At 41.8% G+C, this 19,666-nt stretch overlaps 1 protein-coding gene across 1 annotated transcript in view; it reads right to left on the bottom strand.

Annotated features, from left to right (window-relative positions):
• The window catches only part of FAM13A (family with sequence similarity 13 member A), a 150,068-nt gene that overhangs the window by 80,442 nt on the left and 49,960 nt on the right, over window positions 1–19,666 (bottom strand). Inside the window, exon 6 of the mRNA XM_070948432.1 lies at window positions 6,969–7,138. Within this exon, the coding sequence (XP_070804533.1) occupies window positions 6,969–7,138 (170 nt within the window). The remainder of the gene's footprint in view (window positions 1–6,968; window positions 7,139–19,666) is intronic.

The following is a 19,666-nucleotide window of genomic DNA, read 5'->3' as shown; positions in this document are numbered from 1 at the left end:
AAAATGGGCCAAAATTCACTTAACAAATGTTTCGCCTAGCAACCAAAACTTTGGACTCAGTTGTGGTCATAAATCGAGGACCACCTGTGTTTTAACTTCTGATCTAATCCTGTCTCCAGAAAGGATGGCTCAGAAAACCTTGATAAGAAAATTATAACAATGAGAACAATTTTTAAAAAGCCAGCTATCAATCAATTAATCTAAAATCAATGTAGGCTGTTCTTAAGAGTTCAATTTATTATATTTTATTTGACCAGTTCTGTTTTAATGATGGAGCAAAAAGTGCAAGATACATCCTTTCGGGGTCCTTTGGCTTAAATGTCACGGGGTCTGATAGATTTCCATTAGGGTTACCTTATAAACAGCTATATTACTTTGAATCTCAAACTTAACCCCTAAAGCTAGCCCAGAAAGATATTATAGTAAATGATATTGAAGGCTGCTAAGAGATTGGAGAGACTCAACAAATTTCTTCGTCTCTTTCTCAATAGATCTATCACAAGGACCAAAGCAGCTTCAATATCAAATGCCAGCTTCCTGGAAATAAATGGGCCAAAAGATTTTGTCTAACAGCTTCCGAAGCTGAATTCCATCACTGCATACTTAAATAGACAAAATTGGCATAGCAATATTCTAACCATCCACGGACTTTCTGCGCAGTAGGTTACCTGATCATCATAAATGATAGATGTCTTACTGCAGATCAACCTGACATTTAGAGACATTGCTACTTAAGGAACAAGTTACATAAAAAAATTTTATTACGTATTATGCAATATGTTATAATTATGTAATAAAAGTACTTAGGTTACGAATTTTCTGTATATTTGTAAGTAAGACCAGAATGCAATGAGAATGAAGTAGGCATAAGAGCCATAATTTTATATTTAAGTCAAAAAGATGAAAGGTTTTATAGCAATGGCTACGAGATGTCAGAGGTCTATTAAGTGCAGGGAGTCCATTATTATTATTATTATTATTATTATTATTATTATTATTATTATTATTATTATTATTATTATTATTATTATTTATTATTATTATTATTATTATTTGAATTTATATCCCGCCCTTCTCCCCGAAGGGACTCAGGGTGGTGAACAGCCGAAAATTAAAATAACATACAATATAAAAGTTAAGATAACTAAAAATAAATTAAATTAATTGGCCTCCCAATTTAAAACCCCAAGCTATACAATTAAAAAACTAACCCATAAAACCTATTCAGGCCAGGCCGGCTTGCTGAAATAAAAACGTCTTCAGGGCCTTACGGAAAATGCGGAGATCCGGGATCAGCCATATTTCGGGAGGTAGCTCGTTCCAGAGGGCGGGTGCTCCCACAGAGAAGGCTCTCCCCCTGAGGGCCGCCAGCCGACATTGCTTGACCGATGGCACCCTGAGGAGGCCCTCTCTATGAGAGCGTATTGGCCGGTGGGAGGTTATCGGTAGCAGAAGGCGGTCTCGTAAATACCCTGGCCCTAAGCCTTGACTTACAACAGTTCATTTAGTGACCATTCAAAGTTACAGCAGGACTGAAAAAGGTGATTTAGGATTAATTTTCACACTTACAACCTTTGTAGCATCCCCATGATCATGTGATCAAAATTCAGATGCTTGGCAACTGGTTCATACTTATGACTGCTGCTGTGTTCCAAGGTCATTTGATGACCTGCTGCAACCTTTGGATAAGCAAAATCCATGGGAAAGCCAGGTTCACTTAACAACTGTGTTACTAACCTATCAACTGCAGTGATTCACTTAACAACTGTGGTAAGAAAGGTTGTAAAATGGGGCAAGACTCACTCAACGACAGAAATTTTGGGCTCAATTGTGGTCGTACGTCGAGGATTACCTGCCTTGTATAACAATGCAAACTTCTAGGCTAGGGTTATAAAAGAAAAAGGGAAAAGTCACTTTGACTTTTGGAAGTCTGGAAATGATTCCTGCAGGGTCAGCAGAAAACATGGTGTTTTAGAGTACAATTTTAAAAATTGCTAGTGGCTATGCTGGCTAGGGCTCCTGGCAGCTCTGCAGCACTCACATCCAGAAAAGAGAGAAAGCTAGCTTGCAAAACCACCAATTAATAAGTGATTGAGGCAAAACACTAATTCTTGAGTGAATGACCTTATACTTGAACAAATTATATACAGTGTGTGTGTGTGTGTGTGTGTGTGTATGATTGGCATTGTGTTCTATTGGCATTTACCACCACTATTTGTACAATTATAAAACAGATCACAATAGTGCATACACATCTATGATTTGCAGTGGCAGCAGCAACTACTACGAGATGCTACGTAATACAGATACCCACGCTTTAGGAGAAGAAACAGATTAACAGAGTTGGAAGGGACCTTGTAGGTCATCTAGTCCAACCCCCCGTCCAAGCAGGAGACCCTACACCATTTCTAACAAATGGCAGTCCAATCTCTTCTTGAAAGCCTCCAGTGATTAATTTAATTTATTAATTTAATTTATTTTTAGTTATCTTAACTTTTATATTGTATGTTATTTTAATTTTCGGCTGTTCACCACTCTGAGTTCCTTCGGGGAGAAGGGCGGGATATAAATTCAATAAATAATAATAATAATGAAGTTCCCACAACTTCTGAAGGCAAGCTGTTCCATGGGTTGATTGTTCTCACTGTCAGAAAATTTCTCCTTATTTCTAGGTTGAATCTCTCCTTGATCAGTTTCCATCCATTATTTCTTCTCTGGCCTTCGGATGCCTTGGAAAACAGCTTGACCCCCTTCCTGTCTGTGGCAGCCCCTCAAATATTGGAGCACTGCTATCATGTCTCCCCTGGTCCTTCTCTTCACTAGACTAGTCATGCCCAGTTCCTGTAACCATTCATCGTATGTTTCAGTCCCATGATGGTGAACCTATGGCACGTGTGCCAGAGGTGACATGCAGAGTCTTCTCTGCTGGCATGCATGCCATCACCCCAGGTCAGATCTCCGTGGCGTTTCTTTTGTGAGGTTCTGTTTCCCTGCAAATGACGCAATAGAAGCTCACAAAAGAAAAAGATCTTACGTTTGCACATGCACACGTCCGTGCATGCATGCATGTCTACGCATGCATGCATTTGCGCGTGCACACCTTTCAGTTTGGGCATGTGGACGTGTGCAGTTTGGGCACTCGGTGTCTAAAAGGTTCGCCATCACTGTTTTAGTCTCTAATCCCCTAATCATCTACCATCATAAGACTTAGCGTTCTCCAAGGTTATTCACTACAGTAAAATAAATGGTAAGTAAGGTACATGTCACATTAAATCTGATCTTAGCTGTGTTGGCTGGGAAGATAGGCACAGCAGTCATAACAAAACTGAAAGGGACAGAGTTGGGAAAAGTCACATTAAGAGGAAAATGGAGTCATCATGTAGACTACCCAATTTATGGTGCTTTAGTTTTGTAGGCAATTATGGTATCCTTACATCATAAAAATAGAATGGCAAAGACAAACGGTCATCGTGGGATCTAACTTCTGGCTTCCAAACTACAGATTTTCTGAGGGGTCCTTGGTGCTCTCTGACTTGCTTGTTTTCTTGCAGACGTTTGTTTGTTTATTCATTCATTCATTCATTCATTCATTCATTCATTCATTCATTCATTCAACTTGTATGCCGCCTTTCTCCGAAGACTCAAGGCAGCTTACAATGCATTTAAAAACCATATATAAAAACATTAAAAATTAAAACATTAAAAACAATTAAAACCCATTCACACCATTCATGGCCGGATCTCGCCAGATCGCAACAGCGAGATCAAAGGCCCCAGGCCTGCCGGAAAAGCCAGGTCTTCACCGCTTTTCGGAAGGCCAATAGGGTGGGGATGGTCCGGATCTCAGGAGGTAATTGGTTCCAGAGAGCTGGGGCAGCCACAGAGAAGGCCCTCACCTGCGGGCCCGCCAGCCGGCACTGTTTAGCTGACGGGACCTGGAGGAGACCAACTCTGTGGGATCTTACCGGTCGCTGGGAGCTGTGCGGTAGAAGGCGGTCTCGAAGATAACCTGGCCCTGAGCCATGTAGGGCTTTAAAGGTAATTACCAACACCTTGAATTGTGACCGGAGACCAATAGGGAGCCAGTGCAGCTCGTGGAGAATTGGTGTAAGATGGGTGTACCTAGGTGCACCCACGACAGCTCCCGCAGTTGCGTTCTGGACCAACTGTAGTCTCCGAACACTTTTCATTACCCTAACTAGATAACATCATCAGTGCTAGTCTAGTACTGATGATGTTACTAGTTAGGGTAATGCAACATCTGCAAGAAAACAAACAAGCTCAGAGAGCACCAAGGACCCTTCGTTTTAACCCTGAGCTACAAATATTCTTCTTTCTTTCTAGATTTACAGATACCAAAAAAGCTGAGAAAGCAGTTTCTTCTTTCATCAGTTCTATTCCTAGCAAATAGCAATAGGAACAACAACAATACAATAGGAAAATTTGTCTTGACTACCATGGAGACAAAAATAACATGTTCTTGGAAAAAAGAACATTACTTTGTAAGGAGGAAGCCAAGATATTTTGTGTTTTATTTAAGATTTATTCCTAAAACAAAGGCAGTGCAGTATCTTTTCCAAAAATATATTTCATATAAGTAAAGAAGCAAAAGCAATACTGAGAAGCATAAAATTTGGTTCTGATTTATATCTGTTCTAATGTGCTTTAATTCAATAGATTTGATTTCTGTTGAAAATACTACTTTTCTGTTTTTAGGCTCAAAGGGGATTTGAATTTGCTGTTGATCCTTGTGATAAGTAACTCACGTCTACAGAAATACAGGCAGTCCTCAACCTACAATAGTTAATCAAGTGATTGTCCAAAGTTACAACAGCACTGAAAAAGTAATTTATGATCATTTTTCCACAGATACAACGTGACCATGGAGATGCTGTAAATCTTTACAGCATCCCCATGGTCACGTGATCAAAATTCAGACCTTGGCAACTGACTCACATTTATGACTATTGCAGTATCCTGGGATCAGGGGTGAAATGTAAAATGTGTTACTATCGGTTCTGTGGGCATGGCTTGGTGGGGGTGGTGGTAATGTGACTAGGTGGGCGTGGCCAACTTTTTTTTTTTTAAACTTTTCAAAGCATTTTTTCTAATGCTTTGAAAAGTCTCTGGCGATCAGGCAACTCAGCTGGGATCATCAGAGAGACTTTTTAAAAAATGCTTTGAAAAGCCTCTCTGACAATCAGGAAACTCAGCTGGGATCGTCAGAGACTTTTTAAAGCATTTTTTTTACCACCTCTTCAGCCAAGAGGTTGCAGAAAAAAATGCTTTGAAAAGCCTCTGAGGATCCCAGCTGAGCCGCACGATCATCAGAGGCTTTTTTTTTTTTACTTTTAAAAGCATTTTTTCGTTGGAAGAGGTTGTAGAAAAAATGCTTTTAAAAGTAAAAAAAGAAAGTCTCTGATGATCGTGCGGCTCAGCTGGGCATGGGGGGGGCGGCACAGGGATTTTTGCTACCGGTTCTCCGAACCACCCGCCGCCATCGCTACCGGATCAGGTGATCTGGTCCGAACCGGGAGCATTTCACCCCTGCCTGGGATCATGTGATCACCTTTTGCAATCTTCGGACAAGCAAAATCAATGTGGACGCCAGATTCATTTAACAACCATTTTAATAACTTAACAGCAGCAGTGATCCACTTTCCAACTGTGGCAAGAAAGGTTGTAAAATGGGGCAAAAATGACTGAACAAATGTCTTGCTTAGCAGGAGAAATTTTGGGCTCAAATGGGGTCGCAAGTCAAAGGTTACCTATTTTTTATCTTTTCTGGCATACACTTCACACAGGAAATATTGGTACACCATAGCTGATAATACCATGACTTAGGCGTAGACTTGTGTGAAATTGATAAGGGTGTCTTGCGTTGGTCAGGTTTATCCAGGTAATCCTTCAAGGTAGCCCTAAGTACTGCATGGAACCAACACGCAACTCCACACTAGCCACTTCAGTGAACACAGATAGCACATTTCCCCCCCCCCCCCCGCAGCCAGATTCCGACTTCAGCACTTTTCATCAGCTGCCTCAGCACTTTTGAGCAGACAGTGTGTCTTCTATGACACGGCACTATCTCAAAACATCTCCAGCACCTGGAATCAGGGCTACCGTACTCTGCAAAGCGCCCCTTTTTCATTCTACTTGGCTATAATACAAATCTTTTCAGGTTCATTCAGGATCTGTGGTTTCAATGACATTCTAATTTAGTCTAGCTTGCCTTTTTGCCGGCATCTTCATTTACCTCCTTTTGGCACATTGACCAGGATTTTTTTAAAAAAAATTACGGGCTTCAAGTGGAAAAAGCTCTACATTTTTGCCTCTCTGGCAGACTGTAAGATTTATCTGCTTATTTTCCTGCCGCTAAAGCAGGTCAGAGGAAGGAATTGTTAAGGTTATGGGGCTTTTTCTCTCCCGCCCACCCCAATCTCACATTATAAGTACTGAAACAGAGCCAAGATAAGAGCACCTTCCAGTATCATCTTGTTTCATTAAGAACACATCTAACAAACGGAAGCATTCCTTTAATTTACTCGAGTTACTAACACTAATGCCGAAAAGAATTATTATCTATTTCACCAAATCTAATTTGTCACAGACATGGTTGCGGTGCGTTATTAACTGCTCTAATTTTTCCTGAAGATCTTTAACTTGAAGCATAACCAAAAAAAATCACAGACATTTTCTGGAATGATTTCTAATAGTTCTGTTAGCATTGCAGAGTTGTTGGCATGCACGTAAGCAAAAACAGTGCTTTGCTATTAATAATAAACAAAACGAGTGTCTAATTGAAGGTAGCCATGGCTGGCTGCTCAGCAGTTAAGATTTCTTACAGCACTTGGCATTCTGCTGCAGTGCTTTTAAGCTGCGGCTTTGTGTACCCACAAACACAATAATGCTCCCACGAAGGTGATCTGGATACTAAGCTTGCCTCTGATGCAGAAAGAAGAGACACTAACCTGGTGAAGAACGCAGCACTGCTTAGGAAGGAGATTTCATCTGCTAACTCCATCTCCTTGGGACCCAAACTATCCGTTAAATGGATGCTAAACCGAGAAATTCCATCTGACAGTCTCGGCTGCAGCATTAAAGGCGTCAGAGATGGTTTTTCTGGTTTGGACTTTACGATCTAGAAAAAGCAAATCAAAGAAAACACACCGCTGTTAAGGGACAGAGGAATTTCCCCAGCTCATTTTTGAGCACAGGTAGAGTGGATTTTTATTTTTTTTTAATCCCAGCAAAGAATGACTCAGCAATTCCCCCACCCCCAAAACACACACCTTCTGTTATAAGGTAAGCATAAAAGCATATAGCCGCAGCAGGGAACATCTAACAAAAGTCTTGCATTGCATGGAAGTGTTAAAACAAAACAAAACAAAACAAAAACAACAAGCTGGAAATATGATTAAATAAATAGCTTCAGAGAAAAGTGTACTACACATTTTTGTGTGTGTTCTCTTTTCCATTCTCTTCTACCTTGTGTTAAACTCCCCAAATAAAGGATGAGATGATTATTTATCTGATAGAAAGAGTGCTAGACTGCTATTACCGAAATAACAACACACATTAGAGGTGTTATTATGTACATTATGTAAATGGAGTTAATAGCTGCCTAATGGTGACTCAACTACATTTATTGTATTCTTCCTGGTAATACTGTAAATCTGGTTGACATCTGAATATCACACAGAAATATAACTGAATTTTAAATGTATTTAAATTGCTTTAATGTTTTATATGGTTTTTAAATTGTAAGCCGCCTCAGCGAAACGGGCAGCATAGAAGTTGAATAATAAACAAACTTTTTATTTGTACTTATTTACTTGAAAAGCAACCCCTATTATTATGTAAGAAGAAATACTAAAACACCCTTTCCTCCAATTCTTCTCCTTCATCATCACAACCACCATCATAACTGCCCTTTCCTGCAATTTGTAAATATACAGAAACTGGATAGCCTGGCTGAAAACATTTATTTCCAGTTTGGAGTACAAGATCACAACCAAAAGCTTAAGAGCCTTGATAGTACAAGGGTTTAGTGCACCCTGTTATTAACACAGCTGCCTGCAATTTCTGCTGGTTCGAATCTCTCCAAGGCTCAAGGTTGACTCAGCCTTCCATCCTTTCTAAGGTAGGTGAAATGAGGACCCAGTTTGTGGGGGCAATAAGCTGACTTTGTATAAAATATACAAAAGAATGAAGGCTATTGCTTAAAGCATTGTAAGCCGCCCTGAGTCTCCGGAGAAGGGCGGCATATAAATCAAATTAAAAAAAAAAAAAAAGTTATAGAATTGTTACAGGACATTAGGTAAGGAAACCATCTTATTAAAGCAGCTCAACTTTATTTCATGTCAGCTTGATATGAAGTTTCTGTTTAAGGAGTTGCTTCTTGGTCCCATTACACCCCAGACTGTACAGATATAATTTATATGACTAGTTGCTTAATTACCATCCAATTCTAATGGACCCCCGAAAAGGTACTAACCACCCAGTTTCAAAATTTCGACTGCCCCTCTCATGTACCGCATTTCAGTCCCCAAAATGCCAAGTCCTTCATTGAAAACACAACACACTTTTGTGGTTATTCAACCTTGGAAACTTTAAGATGTGTGGACTTTAACTCTCAGAATTCTCCAGGCAGCATGAGCTGGTTAGGGAATTCTGGGAGCTGAAGTCCACACTTCTTAAAGTTGCCAAGGTTGAATAACACTGCTTTAGACACACCTTGGCCTCCACAGTTACATGTATAAAGTAATTTATTCACTTGGCAGACATGGTCAGCAAACTGAGAGATTTGCCCCGACCTCAGTTTGAGCAGCAAGATCTGCCCAAGTTATGTCAGCTTCCAAAAATGTATTTCAGTAAAATGGCTGTCCCAAGCTGAACTCTTCTTGAAATGACCCTTCCAGGTAGACATTTTAAATATAATTTAGAAAAGACACAGATGTGCTTTTTATATTACCATGTTTCCCCGAAAATAAGACCTCCCTGGATAATAAGCCCTCTCCTGAAAATAAGCCCTCCCTGAAAATATTTAACCGCAGGAGCAGCCGGTCCCCGCCATTTCCTCTGGTTAGGGTTAGGGAGTCAGAGCTGGAAATCAGGTAAGACAGCAAGAAGAGCCCCATTTTGCTCCAAGCGCCCCAAAATAATAAGACCTCCTTGAAAATAAGGCCAAGCGCTTATTTCGGGTTTCAAAAAAATATAAGGCAAGGTCTTATTTTCGGGGAAACACCGTACTACCGTTTGATTGATCTGAAAAAAGTGAACTCTGCATTTGTGGGAAAATACTAATGAAAAATAAAAAATAGTGTCAAGAATACATTTTTGGGAGCATTAATACAAATGGAGTGCCCATTCCAATCTGACATCCTCTTCTTTCTTCCTTCTTTTTTTATCCCAAAAGCAGATTGCAAGCGAAAGATAGATCTTATTAAAGAATTTAATGAACTTTTGCAAAGGAGTCTGAAATGAGGAGGAGAACCATATTTGACCTAGGAAATCAGGTTTCTATATGGTCATACAGGTAATCCTTGAATTTACAACAGTTTGTTTAGTGACCGTTTGAAATTACAAAAGGACTGAAAAAAGTGACTTGTGATGGTTTTTCACTTATGATCACTGTGGCATCTCTGTGGTCATGTCATCAAAATTCAGCGCTTGGCAACTGACTCATATTTATGACGGTTGCAGTGTCTTGGGGTCATGTAATAGCCTTCTGTGACCTTCTCACAAGCAAAGTCAATGGGGAGTCAGATTCATTTAATAACCAAGTTACTAACTTTAACAACTGCAGTGATTCACTTAACAACTATGAAGAAAGGTCATAAAAGGGGGCAAAATTCACGTAGCAAATATCTCACTTAGCCACAGAAATTTTGGGCTCGACTGTGGTCATAAGTCGAGGACTACCTGTAGTTAATTGTGTTGAAAATCTATTGAGAGACTTCAGCCTCTTTTCAGTCTCATGCAGGCTGATATTAACAGGGTTAGCTTGAGCACAAAGAGAAGAGAAACTAAGTTCTAAACCTTCATGTCTAGCCATAATGATATTCAGTAATCTTGTCAACGGGGGCTGGAGGCAGAAAGTCTTTTTATCTTTCTGTGCTGTCATCTGGACTAATCAATATAAATGCTCCAACACTGGAAGTTTTTAAGAAGAGATTAGATAACCATTTATCTGAAATACTATAAGGGTTTCCTGCCTAAGCAGGGGGTTGGACTAGAAGACCTCCAAGGTCCCTTCCAACTCTGTTATTCTATTCCCGTGATGGCGAATCTATGGCATGCCGTGCCACAGGTGGCACGCGGAGCCCTCTCTGCGGGCACACGAGCATGTGTGCCTCCTGCCGGCCAGCTGATTTTCGGGTCTCTGCCATGCATGCACAGGGCGCCTGTGGGAGATCTGCGCACATGCCTGGGGGGGGGTCGCGTGTGCAGGGAGAGCGTGCACGGGTGTGTGTGCGGTGCCCCCGCCCCCCGCATTTTGGGCCTAGCAGGCCTCCCTGTAGTCTCCTGGGACCAAAAACGGGCCATGGCCCATTTTTGGTCCCAGGAGGCTGCAGGGAGGCCTGTTAGGCCCAAAATGGGCCATTACGGAGTGAGGCAACCCGCCCCCCCGTGGCCCATTTTTTGTCCCAGGAAGCTGCAGGGAGGCCTACTAGGCCCAAAACGGGGTGGGGGTCGGGGGTTTGCGTGCACATGCACAGGGGGTGGGTATTGCACAGGAGGAGGGTGTCATGTGGGCATTACATTATGAGTGCAGGCACGCACACATGTTCTTGCGCACGCACTTTTTCGCACATGACAACAAAAAGATTAGTCATCACTGTTCTATTCTTTTCAATATTAAATCTATCTTCAATAGGAAACAACTGTGGCAAGAACGGTCGTAAAATGAGGCAAAACTCATTTAACCATTGTCTCACTTAGCAACAGATATTTTGGGCTCAATTGCGGTCGTAAGTCCAGGAGTACCTGTAGACTGAATGCAGAATTATAGTTATGACTAAAAGGGCAATTGCAGTCTGTATCAATGTAACTGATACTGAATCATTCATTTTTTCCATTTGTTTGGGGCCAGTTGACATCTTAAAGGACCCATGACTTATGATTAAAGCTGCATTATAAAAACATTTCCAAGCTTTTAGGCACTGCTCCAGCCACAGTGTTAATTTGTAGTCTATTTTGGAAAGAAGAGGGAACCCGGAGTATTGAATTTATGTAATCCCGGGCCTATTAACAGGCCTCCTGAGGAAATATTTTGGCAACTGCACTGCTAAGACACATGAACCCTGAAGCCGACATACAGAGACCTACCATAACAGTTGTACAACTTTAAGAAATTCTCACTGTCTTGTTTGCTTTCTCAAGGGGGATGGCTCATGGTGACAGTGGGAAACAAAAAAAAAAAACACAAAACAACAGCACAGCCTGCAGAAGTTCACCCACAGAGTATGTAAATAAAGCCAACTTCTGTTAGCATCTGAGGCCTGCCTAAATAAATGAATAAATCCATCCATCCACCCACAAGAACCTCTTCACAACAGCAAAATTATAGGCAGTCCTCGATCTAGAACAAGTCAATGGGAAAGCTGGCAGGGTATGTTGAAAACTGCTGCTGCCTGTCTGCCCTTTCACCACTGGGGGCTGCCTGAAAGAGCTGCCTGCCGAAGGCAGCTGAATTCCTTTGGCAGGCTGCAGAAACAGAGCTGAAAACCTGAAGACTTCAGGTCCATTCCTGTACCCTGCCAAAGGAGTTCCTTTTTGTGCATGGAAGGCACTTGAATTTCTTCAACAGGCAGCCAAAATCCAAGCAGAGAGTGGAGAGACGGTATGGTAAGAAGTGCGTGGTGCCTCAGATGGGTGAAGGAGGCCCGGTGACAGGGATGAAATGCTACCAGTTCACCCCGGTTCGGGAGAACCGGTAGTGATAAAAACTACTGGTTCGGGCGAACTGGTAGTAAAAAAAAAGCTACCGGTTCATTTGAAGCGGTAGTTAAAAAAAGCTACCGGTTCATCTGAACTGGTATTTCCAACAATCAGTTCGCTAGAAAGCAGGAAATCCTGCTTTCTAGCGAAGCTAAATTGCGCAACACAGCTGTTCCCCCCTCGCTGTTCTACTTATCTAGTGAACTCTTCTTTTTCCGTGCAAAGTGTGTGTTTGGTGCACATGCGTGTGCAGCATGCTTTTGGCACATGCTGTGCATGCACCGTGCATTTGGTGCGCAGCGCGCATGTGTAGCCAGCAAACCGGTGGCAAACCGGTTCAGATTTCACCACTGCCCGGTGATGGCCACTCATGAATGTCTCTCCAGTCAATGGCTGAAAATCCTGTTTGTATTTCAGTATTTTCAGCTCCTGAATGAATGGTGCTTCCTATGGTTTTCCCCACCTTCCTGAGGCACCCTGCACTCCTTACCTGGAACTCTCTCCACTTAATGACCCACAAAATTGCTAAATGACTACAACTGAGAGTACCAGGATCAGGGTCATTGGAGAAGCAGTCACATGGGCGTCTCTCTTAATGACTACTTTGCTCAAAGATCAAGATTTCAGCCCCAATAGTGATCGTAAGTTGAGACCACATACGTTATACTAATACAGCAATAATTAATAAGACTTGGGAACAATTCATGAGACCCCAAAGGACTTCACAAATTATTTCACAAATGAATGCAGCAACTTCTCAAAGAAAAGGAGTAACAAATTTATAAAAAAAAGAGAGAGAATAGTATTGTAGCCCACTTGTAAAAGGCAAAGGCAGCATCTTCTCTCAACCTTCAATACAAGACAATGAAAAGTTTAAGTAAAGTCATTGCAGGGACAGAATGAATGAAGTGCTCTCTTAAAAATCAACCAGAGTAGCTCCAAAAATTAACAAGAGTCCTGAGCACCACATTTTCAGAGCCTTTGTAGGAAAAAGAAGCTACAGGTAGTCCTCAACTTATGACCACAATTGAGCCCAGAGTTTATGTTGCTAAGTGAGCAATTTGTTAAGTGAGTTCTTCCCCATTTTATGACTTTTCTTGCCACATTTGTTAAGTGAATCACTGTAGTTGTTAAATTAGTAACCTGGTTGTTAAGTGAATCTGGCTTCCCTATGAATTTTGCTTGCCAGAAGTTTGCAAAAGATGACCACATGACTTTGGGACACTGCAACCGTCATAAATATGAACCAGTTTTCAAGCAACCAAATGCAAATCATGTGATCAAGATGGGGATGCTGCAACGGTCATAAGTGTAAAAAGTGGTCATAAGGCACTTTTTTCAGTAATGTTATAACTTAGAACAGTCATTAAGTGAATTGTTGTAAGTTGAGGATTACCTCTATTTTGATTTATGAATATCTCCTGTAGAGCCATCAGGTAGCATATGAAAATGGCTTTCTGAACCCTCCTTTCCCTTTCCTGATTTTAATTTCTTGTTTTGTGTGACAGGAAAAATCCACACACACCATTTTGTCAGGTGTCAATAAGCCAAATACCTATATTTCAGGGGTGAAATCTAAAATTTGTTACTTCCGGTTCTGTGGGTGTGGCTTGGTGTGTGTGTGTGGGCGTGGCCAACTTCTTTTTTTTTTTTACTTTTAAAAGTATTTTTTCTACAACCTTAAGAGGTTGCAGAAAAAAATGGTTTTAGAAGCCTCTGACGATCAGGCAACTCAGCTGGGATTGCCAGAGGCTTTTAAAGGCATTTTTTTTTTCTACAGCCTCTTCGGCCCAAGAGGTTATAGAAAAAATGCTTTTAAAAGTCTCTGACGATCCCAGCTGAGCCGCATGATCATCAGAGGCTTTTTTTTTTTTACTTTTTAGTTATAGAAAAATGCTTTTAAAAGTAAAAAAAAAGCCTCTGATGATCGTGCAGCTTAGCTGGGCATTTGGGGGGGGGACGCAGGGATTTTTGCTATCAGTTCTCCGAACAACCCACCGCAATCACTACCGGATCGGGTGATCCAGTCCGAACCGGGAGCATTTTACCCCTGCTATATTTCGATAGCAAGGATGGCTGATACAGGAACAGTTTAACCCTGTCCACTCTAACAACTACTTGTATGTTACCAGGCCAAATTATTTTTCTACAGCAATAAATCCAAAACATTTGTCACTAAGGTCATTTTTATTATTGCTCCTGATGCCGCTATGATAACTACTACAGTTACTACTACTAGTATTACAACAATTAGTACTATCACCATAGATCTTGAGTACTATGTGCATTGTGACTCAATGACATAAATAATTACACAGAGCTTCTTATAGTAGTGATTTCTTGGGTCACACGCTTGCACTTTCACACAACTTTTTAAATACGCTGATCATATCCATCATTGTTTCCACAAAGCATCAGTTTTTGTCTTCAGTATGGAAAAAGTCCTTGAGAAGTTTAGTCTGCTCACAAAGCTAATGCCAATGCCATAATGAAAGATTATGTTGCTCAAGTCCATGTATATACACCCAAATGGGCCAGAATGCTTTACTGGGGAAACCATTTCCATTTATGGTAGTCTTATACTTAATATCCATGATACTGAATTACTGCTTAATGAAAGAATTTAGGTGTCTCACTTACATTGTTGGCATTGTTATACATGGCACACTAAATCAAGCAAAAATATGCAGGTTTTTCAAGAGCCACTGACAGTTTGTATAAATACTATAGACTTCTGCTTCTCATCATCTTTAAGTGACTAGAAATTAAGGGTATTGGGGGAAACAGCCATTTCTCTTCATTATTCCTAGTGAGCTCTGCATGTCTATTTGCAAATATTGGGTTGGTGGGGAATGGAATAAGTAAGGAGCTTATTGTTTAATAACCTATCCAACCACCCTATTTTTGCTCTGATATTGAACACTTCTTTTAGCTTTAGTGTTTATAAATTGTCATCCATAATTCCTCATGATGCACTGTGTGCTGTTCTGGCCCAGCCTTAGCAGAAGCAAGAAACAGACTCCTTGTCACGAAAATTTACCTCTTGTAAATTTACCTCTTGTAAATTAATTGCATTCACCCACCGAAAAGTCCAGGCAATAGTCCTTCAAGGAGTTAACTGCAGTAACAGATCTTATCAGCTCCTTGCGATAGAGCTCCCAGACGAAAGGCTGCAAATTAAGTTCTGGCAAGCAGTCTTTGTGGCACGAAACTCTTCAGAAATACAAACTGTTGTCTCCTATGACAACCATTCCCCTTTCCTTCTATTTATTCCCCAACCAGGGAGGGTCCATTCAGCATCCATGTGTGCTTTGCTTCCCGAGTCGACTCCTTGTTCTCTATTGTTCCCCTCTCCTAACTGCTCTTTGCATACGTGCATCTGGAACAGGCCCCAACTATTCTTCCTCCTCACTCATCTCAGCCTCCAAACGCAGGTGCCTCTCTGGTGGCTGGCCCTGACTCTATCTCTGCATCCGACGCAGAGCATCCATCAGAGCCTTCCCCAGACTCCAGAACTGGCCCACGTTCCTCCCCAACCTCCTCATCGTCTGAGTCTGCCGCCAGCTCTGTTGGCAGCTGGTGGGCCACAACAGTGTGCACAGAGGGAGTGAGGTCCTTGTTTTAAATGGAGGAACACTCTTTCATGTGGACTTCTTCTCAGGTGCTGTTGTGGCCCGCCAGCGGCCTGCATGGATTGTTGATGATCCCGACGACGAGGAGGCTGGTGTGGTGTCGCACCAGCAGCCTGTGCAGCCGGCACTCGAGTCAGACAGTGAGGAGGCTGAAGAAGATGTAGTGCCAGAGGCAGGAATTCAACCAGGGCCTTCAGAACCTCCAGAGGCTCCTTTAAGTGAAGAGGATGAAGTGGAGGAGCCTCTTCTCAATGCATGGGCATGCAGAGCTGCCAAAAGGCAGGAGTGGTTACTCAGGAGGAGGTCTCCTCAAGAGTAAGGCTTGGGGCTAATTGGCCACTCCCTTAGCCTATTTAAGTTTGCACACAGCTTGTAAAAAGCTGCAGGAAACAACGTTCGTTCGTTCGCTGATCATTGAGTTTGGATTTTCTCTGCAAACCTGGCTTCTGGGCTTTCTGCCAACTCTTGTAAGACTCTATCTTATCTGTGGAATTTCTGGTAGGTTGTTAAGAACGTTTTATTAACGGCCTGCATTTGCAAAAGACTGTGTTAGAAGTAAACTGAGTTTTGTTCGAAGTTTGTGTGTGCTACATTCTTTGGGATCCATAGCTGGGGCAGAACAGGTGCGAAGAGTCACAACCATACATTAAGTCCCAATTAAGCTGATATATTGCTCATGCCTATACATAAGCATCTTGTCATGTTACGCTCAGAACTAAATTGACGCTAGATAAGAATTAATGAAATTCAAGAGGGGTTGAACTTAGACCAGGGGTGTCAAACTCAATTTCATTGAGGGCTGCTTTAGGATTGTATTTGACCTTGGAGGGAATGGGAGGGCGTGGCCAGCTTGACATCACTTGTGTTGGGGGGGGCTGCGGTGGCCTGAGTGCTCTGCCAGCAAAAACAGGCTCCTGAGCTTCATTTTTGGCTGTGATGGTCTCCTGCAGCCCTCTGCCAGTGAAAACGGAGCTTGGGATGGGGGGGGGCGGTCCACGTGCCTCCCCGAGCTCCATTTTCACTGGCAGAGGGCTGCAGAAGGCTGTTGCGGCCAAAAACTGAGTCTGGGAGGGCTATGCATGGCCTTCCCAAGCTCTGTTTTCACTGGCAGAGGCACCATGGGCTGGTCCTTCGCTGTTTCCAGGGCAGCCCTGCGGGCCAGATCTAAGCACCCCGTGGGCCGATCCAGCCCCTGGGCCTTGAATTTGACACCCCTGACTTATGGTCTATTTGTACAAATGTAAGAATGCCAGGCTGATACCTCTCTTGACTCCATCCCCAGACTCTACCTGTCTTTCTCCTACACTTCATCAAACCTTCTAAAACCAGGGCAGAGTGGATGCAAGTTTAATTTCCCAGTAAGAAGCTGATTCTTGCAGTACTAAAACCTGTAATCGCCTGGGAAATTATATGCTGTGCATTGGGATTGATAGAAGAATGCACTTATCCACATATTGTACATAATGTGTAGAATTCACGATATAGTTGGATGTTCTAACCTTGGCTTTTCTAAGAGAAGAATGAGATCTGCATCACAAGTGTACAATAGTGTGGCATGCTCTTCCTCAGGATTAGACCAAGCTAAGGTATTGAAATTTCTCAATTTTTTTCCCTACCATTCCTATTTTTATGACATCATTTTCCAAAAAGAGTCAATATGATATGTCCTCTCTTTTTGAAGTAGACTCAACAAATGCACCTTAAAGAGGTTTATTCCTTTGCATTTACATTCTTTAACCAACTTCTCAAGCTTATTGGTACCGATGTAAGGCAAGGGTGAAATCCAGCAGGTTCTGGAGAACCAGTAGCAGAAATTTTGAGTAGTTGAGAACCGGCAAATACCACCTCTGGCTGGCCCCAGAGTGGGATGGGAATGGAGATTTTGCAGTATCCTTTCCCTGGAATGGGATGGGAATGGAGATTTTGCAGTATCCTTTCCCTGCCACGCCCACCAAGCCACACCATGCCCACCAAGCCACGCTCACAGAACCGGTAGTAAAAAAAAATTGGATTTCCCCACTGATGTAAGGTGATATGGTTTGGTTGTGCAATAACTGAAGATAGGGAAGGCTACACACCCCATCCCCAATTATATGTGTGTTTGTGTGAGAAAAACAGTGTATGCATGTGAGTGTGGAAAAACCTCTTGTAAAGATACTTTCACTCTAAATTCTCTCTTATTCCACCACATAATTTAGGGCCAAAGTTATGAACCTTTCTATTTTTTCCTGTAGCAATCTGTCCATTTCTTGTCACTGCAATCTAGGTTTCTAACCTAAAACCAGAACGGTGCAAAGAATGGCAATAAGCATAATCAAGGGCAAACACTAAGTTTCTCACTGAGACAAAATAGTGATTATGTTAAGCCTTGCACCAAGACACCTAAGTGAGGTTATAACAGCATTCTTCAACTACTGAAGTGGTGTTTTACAGAGACAGCTCGTCTCTGCTGTACTAGCAAGCAAGACACAGATGAATAGGTTGACATTACAAGGAGCCGCGTTTTGGATGAACTCCTAAGGATAAGATTGATTTGAAAGTGGAACCAAATTCCCAGGGTTCCCTTCATTGGGTACATTCAAACGGAGGCTAGAAAGCCATCTATTCTGGACCCTTTAATAAGAATTTCTGTTTGAGCGGAGTTGGGTTCAACAACCTAAAAGAACTCTTTCCAAGGCTATGATCCTAATTTAATCTGACAAAACAATTTCTCCACCAGCACATTTGTTTCCTCTTTCAAAAATAGCACGCTAGAAGCGGTTCCCAGACTCAAGGCAAATGAAGGCAAACCACATACCGTCAGAGGTTCAATGCATCTTTTCATTTAATAGCCATTGAATATTTATAACCGCCGAGGCAGCAGGCTGACAGTTCTTGAGATTACAGCAAGTGGTAAAAGGAAACCTCCTTCTTCCCTGCACACCCCCAATCGGTTATAACCAGAAGTGGTATTCAGCCGGTTCGTACTGGTTCAGGCGAACCGGTAGTGTAGATCGTGGATGTGTTCGCCCACCCGCCCTACCTCTATGCCGTCCTATTTAGGCACGATTTCAAGGCCGGGTGCATGCGCGGAAGGCTGGGTACATGTGCAGAAGGTGCACGTGAAGTGAGCGTGCACGCACGTGGCGAACCAGTGGTAAGAATATTGGAAACCCACCGCTGGTTAGAACTACCCTGTTTCCCCCAAAATATGACATCCCCTGACAGGGTGGATTTGATTTAAATCGAGTTGATTTAAATCACAATTTAAATCATGATTTAAATCACTAGCAAAAAGGCTTGATTTAAATCAACTCGATTTAAATCATAATTTTTAAAGAGCAACTGTCATCTCTGCTACTCCTTTGACCCACTGTTGACTCACCGATAGTCCCAGTGTTGCAGAATATGCAGCCTCATGCTACATAACTAAGCTCCATTTCATGCTGAATAAACTAAATTATTTATGTATCTTAAATAGGAAACTATCTTACGATAGATTTTTACCCCAAAAGTTTTTTATTAAAATAAATTCGATTTAAATCAAAAAAATCCGATTTAAATCAAAAAAACCTGATTTAAATTAAAAAAAATCTGTTTTTTTTGATTTTTTTTTAAAAAAAAATCATTTATTTTAATCCACCCTGTCCCCTGATAATAAGCCCAATCGGGCTTTTGAGTGCAGAGCAGTAAGGCCTAGCACTTATTTCAGGGTTCAAAAAAAATATAAGACAGTGTCTTATTTTCGGGGAAACACGGTACTACTTGAATGTCCCAAAGGTGCTTTTTCAACAGTCAACTGGACTTTGTTTTTCCTTAAAGACGTTTTGTTTCTCATTCAAGAAACTTGTTCAGAACTGAAGAAGCTTCTTGGATGAGAAGGGAAACGTCTTCAAGGAAAAACAAAGTCCAGTTGCCTTTTGAAAAAGCACATTGGGGACAACCATGACCTGGATGACTGAGAATCTCCGCAGACATTTAGCTACTACTTGAATGGTTTCACAGTAGCATAGGAGCTAAGGACAAACAACATATGTCAGAAGAAACACATAGAGGATGTCTACTGATAAGACCATGGAAAGCCAATTATCAGCAGAGTAGAGGCCCAATAAGCC

The sequence above is a fragment of the Pituophis catenifer genome, unplaced genomic scaffold (assembly GCF_029215685.1).
Source record: "Pituophis catenifer annectens isolate HBS135680 unplaced genomic scaffold, rPitCat1.0.hap2 SCAF_8, whole genome shotgun sequence".
NCBI lineage: Eukaryota > Metazoa > Chordata > Lepidosauria > Squamata > Colubridae > Pituophis > Pituophis catenifer.
The sequence above is the reverse complement of the archived record's forward strand: the minus strand, read 5'-3'. Positions and strand labels throughout refer to the sequence as shown.